General features: G+C 49.0%; 1 protein-coding gene across 1 annotated transcript in view; it reads left to right on the plus strand.

Annotated features, from left to right (window-relative positions):
• Nucleotides 1-818: 818 nt before the first annotated feature.
• Nucleotides 819-20,215, plus strand: part of PPP1CB (protein phosphatase 1 catalytic subunit beta) — a 69,501-nt gene continuing 50,104 nt past the window's right edge. The window contains exon 1 of the mRNA XM_088467949.1: nucleotides 819-958. Within this exon, the coding sequence (XP_088324075.1) occupies nucleotides 907-958 (52 nt within the window). The 5' untranslated portion in view covers nucleotides 819-906. The remainder of the gene's footprint in view (nucleotides 959-20,215) is intronic.

A 20,215-nucleotide genomic window follows, 5' to 3' on the forward strand; every position in this document is an offset into this window, starting at 1 on the left:
CATAGCTCCGACACCCGCGAAGCCCTGTCCCCATGGTCTAATTGGCCCACGTGCTAGTCAGTCAAAAGACAGGGATGACCATCGGTTGGTGATGAACCCATTGATGGTCATCCATTGAACAGTTGGCCACCATCGATGGTTACTTGTAAAAATGCCATCGATAGTAACCAGACCGATGGTCATCCCTACTACTAGCCCCGCACATCCCAGCTCTGACACACACACACACACACACACACACACACACACACACACACACACACACACACACACACACACACACACACACACACACACACACACACACACACACACACACACACACACACACACACACACACACACACACACACACACACACACACACACACACACACACAGCAGTTCTGTCACAGTGACGTCACTGTTGCTATGACACCCGAAGAAGATCGGCCCAACCCTTCACAGCTCATCCTCTTGCAGTCTCCATGACAACAGGCGGGTTGCGGGGCGGGGGCCACGTCACCGCGCGCCATTCTGCATCTGGTTAAAACACAACAGTCAGAGCAAGGACGCGGGCAGCGGGGGGGATTTTGGGGGTGAGGCTATTGCACTCCCGCCCTGTGGGCGTGGTTTCGCACTCTGACCTGCATACAGCCAAGTGATTGGTCTGTCAAAGTGTCAACGTCCTGATCCCGCCTTTCTGGGCGGTCCCCGGCCTTTGTTCTCTCCGCCTCCTCTTACAATGTGCCATTGTCTCCCTCAGTGGGCGTGCCCTGTTGCGCTAGCGCCTGCACTCCCCGGTGACTGGCTGCTGCCGTCTCCCGGAGCCGCCCTGCTGGGCGTGGCCCCTGCCGTGTTGTGACGCAGCTCCGCCCGGCTTGTACTGCTTGGCTCTGGTGAGGTGAGGGGATTGGGAAGCGCAAAATGGCGGACGGAGAGCTGAACGTGGACAGCCTGATCAGCCGCCTGCTGGAGGGTGAGTGTCCCGTGGGCGTCCGGAAAGCGGGTCGGAGTGTGACCGGAGGGAGCGGAGCAATGTGACAGCTGGCTGTCGACTGTGAGGGCGGGGAGCGGGAGACGGGCCCAGCTGGGACCGAGGCCCGAGTGCTGGGGAGGAGTAATGACAACGAGCTCAGATCCCCTCTGTCCAGGCCGCAGCTGGGGGGTGTGTGAGGACCACAAGCGGGAAGCGATGCTGGCAGGGGGGGGGGGGCACACAGCGGGCAAGGGGTGTGTGAGAGCCACAGGCTGGGGGTGATGGGGGGGGGCCACACAGGGGGCAAGGGGTGTGTGAGGGCCACAGGCTGGGGGTGATGGGGGGGGGTCACACAGGGGGCAGGGGGGTGTGTGAGGGCCACAGGCTAGGGGTGATGGTGGCCAAACTGGGTACAGGGGGTGTGAGGGCAACAGGCTGGTTGTAGAGGGGGAGGGCGGTGTGAGGACCACAGACTGGGGGTGATGTTGTCCAGACTGGGGGTGGTGGTGGCCAAACTGGGTGCAGGGGGGGGGGGGGTGGGTGTGAGGGCCACAGGCTGGCGGTGATGGGGTCCCCACTGAATGCAGGAAGGGGTGTGAGGACCACAGACTGGGATGTGATGGGGACACAGTTCAGAGGGTATGATGGCAGGAAACTTGGGGGCTGTAGGGGACTATTAGTGAGTAAAGGTACTCTCTCAGCATGAGGGGAGACACAGTTGGGGGTGTGTTAGATCCACAAACTGTCATGGGTGTCACACTGAGTACTGAGGGTGTGCAAGGAGCACAAACGGGAGCGATGGAGAACACAGTCTGTATGAGGGTCCCGAGCTTGTGGGGTGATCGGAGATGAGGGACATAAATAAGTACTGGGTCGTGTGAGAGCGTAAATGAGGGTGTGCAGTGGTTGTCAATTACCGTTTAGGTGCAGGTTTTGCATAGAGGGCTTGCGTCTGCATAAAGACTGGGTGGCCATGAGAAAGGGGAGGAATGTGGGGGCCTCATATTAGGTGGTGAGCAGTATTGGGGGTGCAGGGGAATGTGACGAGGAGGAATGTGGGGGCCTCATATTAGGTGGTGAGCAGTATTGGGGGGTGCAGGGGAATGTGGGGGCCTCATATTAGGTGGTGAGCAGTATTGGGGGTGCAGGGGAATGTGACGAGGAGGAATGTGGGGGCCTCATATTAGGTGCTGAGCAGTATTGGGGATGCAGAGGAATGCGACAGGGAGGAATGTGGGGGCCTCATATTAGGATGTGAGCAGTATTGGAGATGCAGGGGAATGTGACGGGGAGGAATGTGGGGGCCTCATATTAGGTGGTGAGTAGTGTTGGGGATGCAGGGGAATGTGATGGGGAGGAATGTGGGGGCCTCATATTAGGTGGTGAGCAGTATGGGGGTGCAGGGGAATGTGACGGGGGAGGAATGTGGGGGCCTCATATTAGGTGGTGAGTAGTGTTGGGGATGCAGGGGAATGTGACGGAGAGGAATGTGGGGGCCTCATATTAGGATGTGAGCAGTATTGGGGATGCAGGGGAATGTGGGGGCCTCATATTAGGATGTGAGCAGTATTGGGGATGCAGGGGAATGTGACGGGGAGGAATGTGGGGGGCCTCATATTAGGTGGTGAGCAGTATTGGGGATGCAGGGGAATGTGACGGGGGAGGAATGTGGGGGCCTCATATTAGGTGCTGAGGCAGTATTGGGGATGCAGAGGAATGCGACAGGGAGGAATGTGGGGGCCTCATATTAGGTGCTGAGCAGTAATTGGAGATGCAGGGGAAATGTGACGGGGAGGAATGTGGGGGCCTCATATTAGGTGGTGAGTAGTGTTGGGGGATGCAGGGGAATGTGATGGGGAGGAATGTGGGGGCCTCATATTAGGTGGTGAGCAGTATTGGGGATGCAGGGGAATGTGACGGGGAGGAATGTGGGGGTCTCATATTAGGTGCTGAGCAGTATTGGGGATGCAGAGGAATGCGACAGGGAGGAATGTGGGGGGCCTCATATTAGGTGGTGAGCAGTATTGGGGGTGCAGGGGAATGTGGGGGCCTCATATTAGGTGGTGAGGATGCAGAGGATGTGTACGGGGCTCAGTATAGGCTGTGGTTGTGATTGTAGACTTCTGTATGGGTAAATCTATGTGTTTGTATAGAAATACAGTATACATATAGCACTGACAGATAATGATGGGACTCTTGCAGAGATAGGTGGGGCAGTGTATGTGACTAGAGGCAGCACAGACATTGTAACCAGATCATGTATGGAAAGTGAGATGTCACCAGATCATGTATGCAGAGGCCGGGTACTGATGCTGGAAGGGGAACACTCGCATTAGTAATGTCACTGTGTGATAAATACAAACTGTGGTGTAAGAAGGGGGTTCTGGGTAGGTAAGTGCTGGAAGCTGTGTACAAAACAGCTGGGGTGGGGGGGTGCGCATGTGTGTAACATATATGCAGAAGAGTTGATGGATGTGGGGGGAGGGGGGGGACTTTTTTGTACACTAAAGACCACTAGCAGTGAATATTGCAGTGACTTGGGGGTAAGTGGCATGTGGACAGAGAGGGGTAGGATGATTGGTGATATATGCAGACATGAGGGTGCTGGCAGGACGGATCTGTGCAGACACTTGCAGCTGTGCCTTGTTGGTGCTGAATGCTTTGTGAGAGCACCCTGGCGCCTATAATGCTCTGGTTTGTGGGGTAACTCTCCTCCTGCAGTGCCATGTATACGGAGGGGAAGAGAGAGATGCAATGTAGGGAGGGGACTCTGTGCAAATCCCGAGCTTGTACTGTACTAGGTGGTGTAGGGAGAATTGGAGAACTCTATGTAAGGAGCTGTGTGTTCTCTATATTACAGTCGTAGGCTGTTATCATTACAGCAGCTACCTATAGTGTGTGAGTGCTGAGGAGGGGTGTGCCTCCTACTGTAATATTAATGCTGATAAATAGTATCAGTTGTTCTACGTTTAGCCTATTTCAATAGACTTGTATTCATGTTGTTCCATTGTGGCGAAGAATAGATGCCTAAATAAACGTGTCATTATTATCTGCATTTCTATTGTCGTCATTTGCGGTGTGCTTACAACAAATTCATATGTAACCTGGTTTAAAAGTTGAATATAAAATCATAAGACGTGTATTTGAAAGTTATTGTTCTATGTCCGTCCTATAAATTAATGTATAAAGTGATAACGTGTGCTGATGTAGGAAAGATCTGAATTGCTCTAAAGCAGACATAATTGCTCCTATGTAATAACCTGTGAGATGTAGGTACGTGTCACGATTTCTGAGAGTTAAGGCCTCCAAACTTTAGCGACAGATTGTCGCAATTCTCAATCCTCAGATGCTGAGTTGGGGTATCGGTTGAAATTCAACAATCCCAACCAAAATATGACCATGATCAGCAAATTGGCGATTTTTAACATGAAGAATTTAACCGATTAATCCTTGACGGATCGGTGAACATCAGTGGTCACCGATCAATATTTCCGGTCGGATCGGCAGACAGATGTGTGAGCCCTTTTACTTTGTATAATTTTTTTTAAAGCAGTATTTATTTAAAAGGCGACACCATGTTGGTTTTGCCTTTTAAATGATTGACACTTTATAAATATGGGCTAACTCGCTAGAATCGGTACACAACCGATGATATATTTTGTGTGCATTGGCCAGTGTGTACAGACGACCGACTGCACACTTGCAGCGCAGGCCGTCAGTGACTGACGTCACATCTGGGCGGGCACATGTAAATACCCGTCCAATTGTGACGGGCACGACGCATCAGGCCGATGATTGGTGGTAATGTATGCACTTACCAAATAGGATGTCGTCCTAATGTGTACCCAGCTTAAGTTCAGTTCACATATAGCTGCCTCCATTCTGTATAGCTGATAAACACTTTAAAATGTGCTTTCACAAATGATCCAGGTGGGTGTCCATTTCTCTCTGTATTGTGCGATACAATGTCGTATTTGTGCGCTGACGTCTGTGTGACTGGTTTAAGCATGAAATGTACTGTAATTTGCTCGAGTCTCGGCTGGAGGTTGCTGTAAATGTTGGTGCTAACCTATTCGTATGGCAATCACGGATCCTACAATTGCGGATATTGGACTCAATACTGTAGGAGCTACGATTGATTGACCTTCGTGCACATATGAAAGGTTACCTGATGTCCTGCCCTGCTTCCTCTGATTACTTGCAGGCATGTCCCATATATGATCACGGTGAATTAGTGTTGCGTTTAGTTTGAATATGGTCTATAGCAGTGGTAGGCAAACTGCAGCACTCCAGCTGCTGTGGAACTACACATCCCAGCATGCCCTGCAATAGTTTTTCTGCTAGGGCAGTGTTGGCTAACCTTGACACTCCAGCTGTTGTGGCACTATATATCCCAGCATGCCCTGCCACAGTTTTAGCATGCCCTAATAGCAAAACTGTAGCAGTGCATGCTGGGTTATGTAGTTCCATAACAGCTGGAGTGTCAAGGTTAGCCAACACTGTGCTAGGGGGTGCTAAAACCGTTGCTGGGATATATAGTTGCACAGCAGCTGGGGTGCCGGATGTTGCTTACTCCTCATCTATTGTTTTGTATCGTGGCACCTTGATCTTTGCATATGGGGATCACACACTGGATTTATATATTGTTGTATTTTCAATTCTAAATTAGTTTTCTGCTTACCTCCTGAGTTAAGCCTGGTGCCCAGCTTTTATGTAGTGTCAGCTATGCAGCTTCTGGTGATCAGACGGTTTTCCTAGCAGATTATAATATAATTAGCCGTGTATGCATGAAAGCAAATTGTGATCTGTTTAAGGTGTAGTGGCCCTGATTCAGAGCCGGACGCAAGTGGGCTGCTCGTTCGCTCCGAGCGATGTTTGCCCAACTGCGCATGCGTACGGATCGTTATACGCATGCGCGAACCAGTCAGTGCGGACGAAATTCATGTGCTCGCAAAATAGCGAATGCCTGCTAATTTGAGTGACAGAATGAGGCGTATGTGGGTGGTAACAGGGGAAGGTGCTTGAAAACGGGGAGTGAGATCCGATCGCAGGCGCGCTTAAAGGTCAAAACGGGCGTTTTATGGGTGTGCATAATTAAAACAGCAGCGTCATTGACCACGTCACTGGGTTCTTTTATAGCCAGAAACTGCTCGCAAAATTGTGGTAGCAAAAACCAACCACAAGAATAGCGAGCAGTTCATACCCTGGTCGATGTACTCGATTAATCTAATAAATAGCGGACATGACGTAGGATGCGAGCGGCCAGGGGGCGTATTTTTAAAAAACGAACGCAAGTTTTGTTCGCTCGTTCAGACATAGAGGCGTGAACAGACCACAAACAACGAACGGTTCATTTGAATAGCCACCCCTTGTTTTAGAACGAACGACCGCAAATAACGAGTGGCTCTGAATGAGGGCCTGTGTTCATTAGTTTCTAGGGTGTGTTTCTTTGCTTTGTGACAATAAAGCTCTGTGTGATAAGTATATATAAAAAAAAAAAACTTCTGTGTAGCTGAGATTAATTTCTGCAAGAGTTTTAAGCCGCCCATACTCTGTGCAATATGCACCTTGCGACCCGGAGCGATCCGCTGTCCGACCGCCCGATATGTCGGGGCCCCCCCCCTGCATAGCACTGCATGGGATCGTACATCGCACCAAGATCAACTGAACATGCAGTTAGATCTGGAGGTGCGATGTACGACCCCACAGGGAGAGCGCACTGGCCGATATCATGCCCACACACTGTACGATGTAGCAGCGATATCGTACCGATCCATCGGATCGGCTGCTATATCGCACCTTCTATGGGCACTTTTAGACCGCTGGATATAAGGTTCCCATTAGATCACAAAGTAGTTAATGGAGAAGGTGTTTTGTATTTAATAATTCATATGAGGGAAAAAAATATATTTTTGCATGTATCCACCATTTTGGAGGGCAATACAATTTGGTGCGATGCTGAATAGCCCTGGAAAGGAGTAGCCGGAGCTATTTACTTTACCGCGCTATTAAGTCGGACTACAGGATTTCTGCTCTTGCCCTCCCGATGGTGATGGGTACCCCCTGCTATCCCAAGTGTTCCTGTGCACTTCTGTTGCGTTGAATTGACCCCTTAGAGTTTTTAAATTTTTTTTTTTTATTTATTTATTTTAGTTTTGCAACTTCCCTCTATTAGGAGTGAGGCATTGTGCAGATTGTAGCCGGCCGGAGCTGTGCATTGTAGACCAGGGCCGCCCCTAGGAATCGGCCTGGTGCTGCAATGACTGCTGCCTGCGAGTGACTGTACAGCGAGGGATATGCTGAATGTTCCAGAGAGGCGCTTATACTATATTTGGCCATTGTTTACAGGGAGTTGGGATTTCCTATAAAACGTGCAGAGATCAGCAGTCTCAGCGTTGCTGGAGGAACAGTGACTGCACTCCATGGTCTCCTGTATACAGCCTGTGTAATCCCATTAGTGCTGACACCTGAATGATGTCCTTCATATGGTATCGCTGCTTTCACACTTCAGAAGAGACGTCTGATAATTCGCCATTCTTCGTGACTGCAGTTTCGCACTGATGGGCCACTGCGCATGTCTCTGTAACTTAGAGGGCACTTAGCTTTCTTTATAGTAGACAATACGGTTAATATGTGTAATAACCGTGCCTGAGCCAATACAAAGAACTGAGGATCATATAGGGTTGAGGTTACCAGAAGGTAAAATAGGGGCAGACTAGTTGGGCCAAGGGGTTCTTATCTGCCGTCAAATTCTATATTTCTAATAGAAGGTGCGCAGGAAACTGGCGGAGTTGCTGCTGCCGTATATGCACAGTGAATATTACGGCACTGCGAATATCGCGGCACATCTATGCATAGTATAAAATAAAGTCCCTGGTAGGCGTCTGTCTGTGCGAATCTCGAAGACCGCTGGATGGATTTTGATGCAGTTGTCACTGTTCTATAGAGCATTTGTGGAGGAAGGTTTAGGTGTATGACACATTGGGCGGAATTCAATTGTTTTTGCGGCCCGGATCTCCCGTCTAAAGTCACGGGCCGCTATTCAATTGTGCCAGCTTTTCGCGCTGACCGCGCCAAAAGTGGTCGGGTTTAGCTGCGTAAATCAGCTAACCCCGACCAAAGTGCTGGGAGCGATCGCGAAAAGTGCAGTTTGGGCGCCCAAACAGGTCGCTTTTCGCCGATTTCTGCTCGCACCCCGCTGGGGCTGGAGCGCTGGCAGCTGATCGCGCCCGACAGGAGCTAGAATTGAATAGCTCCGTCGGGTGGGATGGGGGCTGGAAACCATTGAATTCCGCCCATTAATGTATGACAATGGGGAGCTGAGCAGTGACGATTTTAGTGACGGAGGTCAATGGTAAAACGGACGTCTGAGCGCATTCTTGTAGTACGCTGCCTAAACCGATGGAAATATCACAACAATGGACTGTATTTTATACCATGTAGAGACTGATGCGTATTATCCGGTTTCTCCAGAAAAGTTGATGTAAGCCCTGTTTACTGATACAGAATTTCAGTTTTTCCCTTTTTTGTTAACATTCCATTTATGTGATAAAAAAAAAGATTTTTTAATTTCAAACTAGTCCAATTCCCGTTAAAGGGGCCTATCCATTACATGACTCTTGGAACGATCCGACCAAAACCAGGAGGAACCGCTGGGTCCTTGCTGGCCCCGACTATCTACGGAACATGCTGGTCAACCTGACGACGATCATCAGGTTCCCCATGTTCCCGAGATAGGAGGTCGGGATCCTGCACTGAAAGACGTTCAGTGAACGCCGTTCAGTGCGGGCACCGCACCCGGCGACCCGAAGGACTGAACGCTAGAAGTTCAGTATTTCAGGTCGCCTAATGGATAGGCCCCTTAAGACTCTGCTTTGGAATGACCAATAAATAAAGCACAGGGACAGACACGTAACGTGGTTGGAGCTGACCTAAGTGGAGACTGTTCTGCCATGGACAACTTTACGTGGCTCTTTTGCGCGTCACGTCAAAACAAAATATTTTAGTATTGACGTCGGGAGGAAAAAGGCGATCTTGTAAGACCTCTGTTAAAAAAAAAACTATTGCTGTCAATTCAGAATTGCTTCGGGTGGGGCAGGTGGCTAGTTATAAGTTTCTAACTTCTGTTACTTCTCCCATAACATTTCTGCTCAGGATTGTTGTCTAAAGTGAGTGCTGCGATTATGCTCCATGGATTCGCAGATCTGTAGATAATTCTGTGCACGGAAACATGTCAAAGTATAGTCTGTTGCTTGAACATGGAAGCTAGTTGCATATATTCGTGCACTGTAAATAACAATTTCTAGGAGTCAGTTGCTGGGAGTGAATGGCTTCCTGATGGTCGCTGTGCTGCGTTAAGCTTTGTGGTGTTGTGTGCCCTTTATGTTGGTAATTATATCCGCACTGTGTGACCCGTGTCAGCCGGTACTTATAGCGGTCCAGCGGTTGTGCTGGCTCAGGACCGCATTCTGTGGCTGACATGGACCATAGTTTAAATAACTTGCTAGTAGCTCACTCCAGCCAGCAGTAAAACTAGTTTGGATGTTTAACTACTTTGTTTAAAATGTTAGTGGATGGAAACTGCCCTGCGGTGCCCCCCGCACAAATGCTGTATTCTTCTGGAGATAGAGGCACTGATCTCCTTCTAGTTTTTCCCCAATCGTACTTCCCATTACAGTCCATTTTGGTTCCATACTCGTGCCATGGCCACAAAGCTCTGATGGAATCGCTGGTCCTGCGACATCTGTAAGACCAGCATCAAGTGATCTGAGAGTTGATATCGAGACCAAAAAAAAAAGCATATTTTGCTATAACTTATAAATCATGTCCAGGTCTAATATAATCCATGCACTGATTCATTTCATTTTATTACTGTATAAAATGCAGTAGATAACCTTGGTAAAGTGAAAACACATGTAAGGTTCATCACTACAATGGGCTCGATTTCAATTGAACGCAAATTAAATAGCGCCGGGAGGGAGCTCCCGGTGCTATTCAGTTCTGGACGCTGTTAAGGATTTCCTCTCGCACCCCTCCAGGGGTGCGAGCAGTAATCCGACACAAGTACAGGCACGATGCTGTTTTCTGCCCTTAGTGCGGCGGAAACAGCATCGCGTCGGAAAGTTTAGTCGGAGAATGCCCGTCTTCACGACTAAAAACACCCTGTTTCAGGCGCGAGGGGCAGGAGAGCAGGCATTCCCCAACCTAACAGCGCGCAGAATTGAATAGCTCAGGGAGCTCCCTCCCAGCGCTATTTAATTTGCGTTCAATTGAATCGAGCCCATGTGTTCTAGTTTCTACCCGTTTTTGCAAGCAGGTATATGAATGAGCCCTCTGTACTTTACAGGCAGCGCGTCCATGATTTAACGCTGTCCACATTTCCTGTTCTTTACATTGTCTCAAACTAGCAGACTAAAAAACTTGCGCACAAACTTAATATGAATTTAAAGTAAACCGTCTGCATGACGTCTGCCTGGTTTATATCTGGAGTTTGGTGTGCAGTCTATGGGCGGTATTCAATTGTTTTATCATGCCTGATCTCCCATCTAAAGTAATGGGAGATTGTGAGGCAATATTGATTCCGATTATCTCACCGATCGCACCCAAAAAGGTCGGGTTTAGTTGCGTAAAACTGCAAAACCCAACCAAAGTGCTGGGTGCGAACAAGGGCAGGTGGAGCGGCCAAACTGGTCACTTTTTGAGCATTTTAGCTCGCCAGTCCCGGGTTTGTGCGAGCTGAAATGCTGGTGCCAGCAGCTGTGTTCGTGCCCGACAGGAGCAACAATTGAATAGTTCTGGCAGGCGCAAAGGGGCGACAACAATTAAATACTGCCCATAGGGTGCAAATCAGTTGGGAGTTGCGGCCGCCTGAAAAAACAATTAAATTGTCGCTTTCTGTGGCGGCGAGCAGAAATGTGCGATCAGTCCTGGTTCTGGGTGCCCAAACTGCTGTTTTACACAGCTAAACCAGTCTTAGCGCGACATGAGTGATTAATGTGCGCCTAAAATAAAAAATGTTCACCCCCAAATTGTCACTATGTTGACATACTTGTCGACACCTGGAAAATGTTGACATGTGGTGGAAAAAAAATAGTTTTTGCGAGCAAAAATCAGGCTATTATGCCCGTCGGCAGGAACAATTGAATAGTTGCCGACGAGCACGCAATACTGCTGCGGGCACCAAAAACAATTTAATGATTCCCCATCCTCTCCCCCATGCTGGATGAAGCAATGGAATTAGCATTGGGGTTACACTTTCCTAAAATGTATAACTTTCCTTAGGGTTCCCTTCCTGCTACCCCTTCATAATACATAGAGAGGTGGGTTACTCCATTCCCTCTTCCCATCATTCGGCTGTAGCATCAGCCTGTGTTGGGGCCACCCCTCATATCACCACCTGTCTCTCTGCTGCGCAGTGAAGAGTTCTCCACCTAAAACAAGGAAAACTAAATGGCAGCCTTTCCCAGACGCCCCACACTTCACAGAGTCCATTGGGCCTTAGCTTACCCTGCGGCTTCCTCCGCGAGTACAGCGATTTGGCATCGCACCTAGAGGTGCCGGCAGCTGTAGTGTGGAAAGTTGCCTCAAAGTCCTGGAACTACAAAACCTATTTCCTGGGGGAAATGGAAAAGGACTGTGACACTCCTGGCGCACAACTCTGCAGTTGTTAGGGAATAAGTTAGCGTCCTATTATCACCACCACTGGATCAATAATAAATTCCACCAAAGCGCTGAGTATATAAAAAATAATATAAATATAAAGTGCTGTATGATAAATAGGAACCGGAGATTAAATAATTAAAACCAATACGTATTTAATATGAAGTAGTAATGTGACATATAAAAACCCCTATCAGTGATCGCGGTGAGTGACAAAATGTGGGTCCCAGGGACTCTCCAAATATGGCGTCCTACCTGACCATTTCTGGGTCCCATCACAATTTATGCTTTAAAGCTCCCCATATGCCTCTCAGACCTCTCCACATGCCCCTAAAATGCCCATCTGATACCCCCAACAGCATCAGATATCTCAACATGCCCCTTAAATGCATGTTTTACTGCCTCCATGATCTTACAGGGTAATATGTCTTGTCTGTTCACAAAACCCATAGTGAATAAGTAGCCTTACCATATCATCCCTTTATATATAAGTATACATAGGCTTACCATATCATCCCTTTATATATAAGTATACATAGGCTTACCATATCATCCCTTTATATATAAATATACATAGGCTTACCATATCATCCCTTTATATATAAATATACATAGGCTTACCATATCATCCCTTTATATATAAGTATACATAGGCTTACCATATCATCCCTTTATATATAAATATACATACTGTAGGCTTACCATATCATCCCTTTATATATAAGTATACATAGGCTTACCATATCATCCCTTTATATATAAATATACATACTGTAGGCTTACCATATCATCCCTTTATATATAAATATACATAGGCTTACCATATCATCCCTTTATATAAGTATACATAGGCTTACCATATCATCCCTTTATATATAAGTATACATAGGCTTACCATATCATCCCTTTATATATAAGTATACATAGGCTTACCATATCATCCCTTTATATATAAGTATACATAGGCTTACCATATCATCCCTTTATATATAAGTATACATAGGCTTACCATATCATCCCTTTAAACTGGGACACTCATGGATTACACAGGTTCAGTGGCTCATTAAAACCAGGTGAAATGCAGGCTTGAAGTCAGCCAGTCACAGAATCTGTGTAATTAATGCATGAGGTTCCCGTTTTAAAGCGATAGTATGGTTAGCCTATGAATATCTCTTTAGGTAATAAGAGGCATATTTATCAAAGGATATATGTGGTCTATCCAAGAAGGAAACCATTTTCTGAGGTTGTATATAAATATTAAAAAACTACCGGGATGTATGTACAGGAGACCACAGCACATATTCCAGATATCTGCTGCAGTGCCCTAGTCGTCTTGTTAGGGCAGGCAGGGGGCGCCTTTCAGAAAGGGACACTCCGCGCGCTTCTGTGCGCGCCCGTAAAAGTGGTGTGGCCATTTAGAAAAGGGGATGTGTCCTAGAGATGCTTCCCCTTTTCATCACTGTAGGGGGCATGCCCAACACTCAAGGAGATGCTTGGCTGCCCTCAAGGCAAGCTCTCCCTGCATTGTCAATACTTCCCATGCCGTGCCAGTCACTGTGGCCCACGGGTGGGGATGGCTGTTTTAGCTTTTCACTGTATAGTAGGCCTTATTCACGTTACGTCACACAATAGTGCCCCGCAGTAATGTCTTTTACACATTCATGCCACACAGTAATGCCCTTCACGCTTTGCTACACAGTAATGCCCGGTCTTTACACATTGTGCCACACAGCCATGCCTGGCCTTTACACATTATGCCACACATTAATGCCCGGTCTTTACAGATTATGCAATGCAGTACTACCCCTTACAAATGATGCCACACAGCCATGTCCGGTCTTTACACATTATGCCGCACATTAATGCCCTTTACACATTACGCCACACAGCAGCAGTGTTCGCAAATACGCGTATAGCGCTTATTTTACCCGGTATTGCAGCCCAAGGACTCCCTTATAGAAAGTGTCTGGATCCCCGGGGACGCGCTGTGCTGTGGACAATCCCTGACAGGCTGTCAGCGATTGGCCATAGCACAGCGCATCCCCGGAGACACGGCACAGCTGCCGCTGTCATTCAAATAAGCACCGGTCGTGAGCCAATCAGCAGCGCCTGCCGGTCCACGAGATCAGATTGGATCGCGGCAGCCACAAGCTTTGAATGAAGGCGGCTGTAATAGGCGTAACTATGGAGGGTGCAGGGGGTGCGGTTGCTATGGGGCCCGCCCGCCCAGCGATCACACCCCCTGCCCCTCCATTTGCTGGGCGCCTGCTGAGAATGTGTTACCCGCGGGCGCCCAGCTCCTTCTCTCCTCCCTTCCCCGGCGCCAGTGGCAGCCGGAGGACTGAGCTCAATCCTGAGCTCTGGCTTCCGGGTCCTGCAGTACACTATGGGAGTGACGTCATGACATCACTCCCATAGTTCCTAGGAGCTGGTGGCAGCAGGCACTGGAGCGGGGGTTTAAGGTAAGTATTGTGTTTTTTTTGGTATGTGTGCACGTGGGGTGGGCTTACTACTGGGGGGCACTACAGGGGCCTTACAACTGGGGGCATCATGTGGAGGCATTGCAGGGGCCTTACAACTGTGGGCATTGCAGGGGCCTTACGACTGTGGGCATTGCAGGGGCCTTACGACTGTGGGCATTGCAGGGGCCTTACGACTGTGGGCATTGCAGGGGCCTTGCGACTGTGGGCATTGCAGGGGCCTTGCGACTGTGGGCATTGCAGGGGCCTTGCGACTGTGGGCATTGCAGGGGCCTTGCGACTGTGGGCATTGCAGGGGCCTTGCGACTGTGGGCATTGCAGGGGCCTTGCGACTGTGGGCATTGCAGGGGCCTTGCGACTGTGGGCATTGCAGGGGCCTTGCGACTGTGGGCATTGCAGGGGCCTTGCGACTGTGGGCATTGCAGGGGCCTTGCGACTGTGGGCATTGCAGGGGCCTTGCGACTGTGGGCATTGCAGGGGCCTTGCGACTGTGGGCATTGCAGGGGCCTTGCGACTGTGGGCATTGCAGGGGCCTTGCGACTGTGGGCATTGCAGGGGCCTTGCGACTGTGGGCATTGCAGGGGCCTTGCGACTGTGGGCATTGCAGGGGCCTTGCGACTGTGGGCATTGCAGGGGCCTTGCGACTGTGGGCATTGCAGGGGCCTTGCGACTGTGGGCATTGCAGGGGCCTTGCGACTGTGGGCATTGCAGGGGCCTTGCGACTGTGGGCATTGCAGGGGCCTTGCGACTGTGGGCATTGCAGGGGCCTTGCGACTGTGGGCATCATATGGGGCACTACAGGGACCTTACTACTGGCGGTGCTTCAAGTGGCATTACTACTGGGAGCACTACAGGGGCCCATACTATTGGGGGGCTTTATTACCAGGGGGCATTATTATTACTGGGGGCACTGCGTAAGGCACCTTTACAGTGGGCACTGCATAAGGGGAACCATTACAGTGGGACCCATAAATTGTCAGGTAGGACCCAATTTTTTTTTTAAGTGGAGGGTCCCTGGGACCCACATTTTGTCACTCACCGCAATCACTGCAGCAGTGCCCAGTCTTTACACATTATGCCACGCAGTAATACCCCTTATACATTATGCATCCCCCCCTCCCCAGCAGCCTCTTACCTAATGTGTCCCTCTAGCAGACCTCACCTTTCTGTGCCTGGCCCTGCTGCTGATTGGCTGCCGGTCCGCGAGCTCCAATTTGCTCACGACCGGCGCCTATTTGACAGCGGTACTTTTAGCGATGCGTGCAGGGCGGCTGGGCCATGTCATAGGAGATGCGCTGTGCCGCGGCCAATCCATGACAGCCAGACAGGGATTGGCAGCGGCACAGCGCGTCCCCGGGACTCTTTTTACCCTGTATCCTTATTACAGGGTAAAATGCGTGCTATAGCGCGTATATGCGAACTCTGATAATAGGGGAAAATAAGTAAAACGCATGTGTGGTTCTAATCCCACAGTATAAATACAATAAATGAGGATCGCATGTATATCAATTGCACATGTATTCACCCTGGGATAAATAAATGATCAGGGTGCACATGTGGTATGGATGAAATGTACGGCAGAACAGAGCACTGGGACCCCTAGGTAACCGGTCTTCGGATGTATCTAGAATCTCCTAACTTAAGGGGTCAATCATATGGTCCCAATGCTTACACGAGGGTGTCTTGGCTCCTGGTCTCTAATCTGTGTAGACATCCAGCGCCAATGTGTTTCGACTTGTGGAGGTCTTTCTCAAGGCGTGTGGATGTGTGCACAGATGGGGTTTAAATAGTGATGAAGAATCACTTCACATCTTGTGGTGATCACTTTCTGAGCACGTTATTCCCCTCAGTATCCTGATTACACGATGTATTGCCATCTCTTATTGAACTGTAACTACTGTTGGTGTGAGCTGGTTAAAAATCAATCCATGCGTAAAGCGTGCCAAGACTCAGCCAATCGGGCCATGTGTAAAGCGTGCCAATGCTCAGCCGATCGGGCCATGTGTAAAGCGTGCCAATGCTCAGCCGATCGGGCCATGTGTAAAGCGTGCCAATACTCAGCCGATCGGGCCATGTGTAAAGCGTGCCAATACTCAGCCGATCGGGCCATGTGTAAAGCGTGCCAATACTCAGCCGATCGGGCCATGTGTAAAGCGTGCCAATACTCAGCCGATCGGGCCATGTGTAAAGCGTGCCAAGACTCAGCCGATCGGGCCATGTGTAAAGCGTGCCAAGACTCAGCCGATCGGGCCATGTGTAAAGCGTGCCAAGACTCAGCCGATCGGGCCATGTGTAAAGCGTGCCAAGACTCAGCCGATCGGGCCATGTGTAAAGCGTGCCAAGACTCAGCCGATCGGGCCATGTGTAAAGCGTGCCAAGACTCAGCCGATCGGGCCATGTGTAAAGCGTGCCAAGACTCAGCCGATCGGGCCATGTGTAAAGCGTGCCAAGACTCAGCCGATCGGGCCATGTGTAAAGCGTGCCAAGACTCAGCCGATCGGGCCATGTGTAAAGCGTGCCAAGACTCAGCCGATCGGGCCATGTGTAAAGCGTGCCAAGACTCAGCCGATCGGGCCATGTGTAAAGCGTGCCAAGACTCAGCCGATCGGGCCATGTGTAAAGCGTGCCAAGACTCAGCCGATCGGGCCATGTGTAAAGCGTGCCAAGACTCAGCCAATTGGGCCATGTGTAAAGCGTGCCAATACTCAGCCGATTGGGCCATGTGTAGTTCCACAATAGCTAGAGGGCTGCATGTTGGGTACCCTTGCCTTATGATGTGTGTGGGTGATGGGGTCTGTCTAGGGCAGTAGATGGTTATTTTTACTAAGTCTTTCTGGTGAGCACTTTCTCTTTTAGCTGACCCTTAATGAATGGCGCTGTTATTTCTATGGTGCTGATTAGGCTTATACCAGGGTTTCCACACAAGAACGCTTCTTGTTTTGTAGCGTACACAACCAATCACATATAAATGAGTGTGACTGTGTAGCCCAATAATAAGGTCCTATATGTACCCCTTTTACACTGCTCCTAAGAGGCCGGTCTATGGAGCTGCAGAATAATCTGTCAGACCTGCGTATCCTGTGCGTCTGAACGGACAGGTAAATAGTTGGGTAATAATAATATAATTGGATTCTCTAGAGGAAAGTGAAGAGTTAAAACCTTGACTCTTGTCAGTGTACCAGCATTGTTGTAATAATGAGACCGTACATGATTACTGGAAAAACAAGTGTGGCCGCGCAGTTCCTGTATTGGGGAAATCGTATGAATGGAACTGACTGAATGTGTTTATGTACTGTATATATGTGTGGGTATACTGTATATATGTGTGGGTATACTGTATATATGTGTGGGTATACTGTATGTATGTGTATATATAACTTATTTTTTTTTTCCATTATCGGGGTAAAGTTTATTTTTTTATCGCGGCTTTAATGGGTGCTCCACTTATTCAATTGTTGCTCAGATCAGGCGCGAGTGCCACGGTTGCACACACTTCTGCTCTCAGCCTCCTGATGTGATGATCGGAAATGTCCGTGGTTTGTAGACACTAACAAGGACTTTAAACTGATTTAGCTGCTTTACCCATAGTTGTTTGACCTAGCTAGCTACTGTGTATCCCTCTTACTGTCTATACTGAAAGTGTCTGTTATCTGTAGTGAATATTGGGGGGGGCGGGATTCAATTCTCTTCATGGAGATGTAGCTCCGGGTAAAGTGCTCGGAGCTATTCAAATCAACGGCATCACACCAGGCACTAAAGTCTGTAGATGCTCCCTACTGCGACTCGTGGTATATTTATGTCCTATAAATGAGCTGCCATTTATTAGTCTCCCTGCACATTATGCACAGTTTTTTTTTTTTATCTATCTCTTTTAATTGTCTCTATGCTGGACCTAATGCTTCTATCATTCCTATGGGTGATTTTAATCTTATGCTCCCTTGTGTCCTCTCCTATGCAGAAATGATCATGTAGTGCTCTCGTTCCATTCTCCTGTCTCCAGGACTCCTCTTCTCTGTAACATTTATTAGTCCCGCTGTGGTTCATGTTAATGCTCAGTTGGTCAGACTTAAACGCTCTGAGCTTTGTTTCCTCTCTGTGGTCACATGCATTCCTATTAGAGGGATCCTGGTTCATGAATGCAGCATGGCCCCAGCCCAGTAAAGTTCCGCTGTGCGAGCCAGTGATTTTCCAGTGATCGTCCCTGGCTGCCGGACAGCCCGGAATATGGCTCGTCTCACTGCAGAGGTCTGGCGTTTCGCTCTGTGGGACGTCTGGCGAGCCAGAAAGGGTTAATGATCCTGGTTGATTAGCTGGAATGTCTTTTTGGCACATCCTTGCAGCTGTTAGTTTACTGTTCTCTTATTAGTGCCTGGCATCAGAGATCACAATTTATGGCTAATAGCTTACGTATTTCCTGAAAATGGTGGAAGCAGCCAATTAGTGGCTCATAAACGCCAGGAGTGTGATAGCACAGTTGGCGTAGTGGATAGCATTGCTGCCACACAGAACTGAGGTCAGGAGTTCTGTTCCTGGTCATGACCAATCTTTGTGGATAGGTTGATTGACTTTTGACAAAAACTAACCCTAGTGTGTCAATGAGCAGTTCAATTGTTATAGCCGTGGGTATTTCTTTTGGGTTCGTGCATGAATAGCAGGGGCTGCACACGTTTCTGCTCACAGAAGTCAGCTGTTTGGGCAGCCAAAGCAGGACTTTAGACCGGGGTAAGCTGCTATATGTAGCTGGACCCCTGTGATTTTGGGTGTGCACACACTGCACGGGCCCTCGAATGGAGCAACTGTTGAATTGCTCCATCAGGCGCCCATTCAGTTTGGGTGCTCATAAAACATTTGAATTGCTTCACTGGGGGAGAGACTGAAATTTTCTCTGTAAATTGCTGCAGAATATGTCTGCGCTATATATAAATGATAAACTATTTAATTATTTATTACCAGTTATTTATATAGCGCACATGTTCTGCAGCACTTTAGAGGGCATATTTGGCCATTCCCATCAGTCCCTGTCACAGTGGAGCTTAGTCTATGGCCCTCATTCAGAGCCACTCGCTAGCGGCAGTACGCTCGTTCCGAGCGATGTTCGCACATCTGCGCATGCGTACGGTTTTTAGTACGCATGCGCGAACCAGTCAGTGCGGCCGAAAATCGTTGGTACGCAATATAGCGAGGGCCTGCTATTTTGAGTGACAGAATGAGGCATATGTGGGTGGTAACAGGGGAAGGTGCTTGAAAACGGGGGAGTGGAATTCGAACGCAGGCATGCTTAAAGGTCAAAACGGGCGTTTTAAGGGAGTGCATAATTAATACAGCAGCGTCATTGACCACGTCACTTGGTTTTTTTTAACTCAGAACTGCTCGCAAAATAGCGGTTGAAAAAACCAACCACAAGAATAGCGAGCAGTTCATACGCTGTACGATGTACTCGATTAATCTAATAAATAGCGGACATGACGTATGGTGCGTGCGGCCAGGGGGCGTTTTTATCAAAAAAACGAGCGTATGTTTTGCTCGCTCGTTCAGACTTAGAGGTGTGAACAGACTGCAATGTGCGAACGGATCATTTGAATAGCCACCCCTTGTTTTTGAACGAACGACCACAAATAGCGAACGGCTCTGAATCAGGCCCAATATTCACTATCGCATTCACATACACGCTAGGGATCATTTTTGTTGGGATCCAATTAACCTACCAGTATATTTCTACTTCAGGGTCCATAGGGTATCCACAGGATACCTTGGGTATAGGTGTGACGTCAGTCGCAGGGCACCAAAGAGTTAAGCTTTCAGCCTCCCAGGATGCACTAGGTCCCCCTCCTATACCCCGCCCCCGGGCCAAGGCACCTCAGTTTAGTTTGGTGCCCGGCCGGAGTCGGGTGCACCTGTTGGAGTGGGGGCTAGAAGAGCCCCTGAAGCTTATTCTTCATGCAGCTGTGGCTGCACATCTGGATGAACAGCATGGACAGTCAGTCCTGACGTCCATGCTGTCTTCCCTACACCCCGCCGGTACCAGAACGCCGGTACTGATCCGGGGATGCTGGTGGGCGTCTGGGGTCACAGCTAGCGGTGACCCCAGATGCTCCGGACCATGGCCGGATTCAAGGGG

This window comes from Taudactylus pleione, unplaced genomic scaffold (assembly GCF_031769625.1).
Source record: "Taudactylus pleione unplaced genomic scaffold, aTauple2 ptg000079l, whole genome shotgun sequence".
NCBI classification, from domain to species: Eukaryota; Metazoa; Chordata; class Amphibia; order Anura; family Myobatrachidae; genus Taudactylus; species Taudactylus pleione.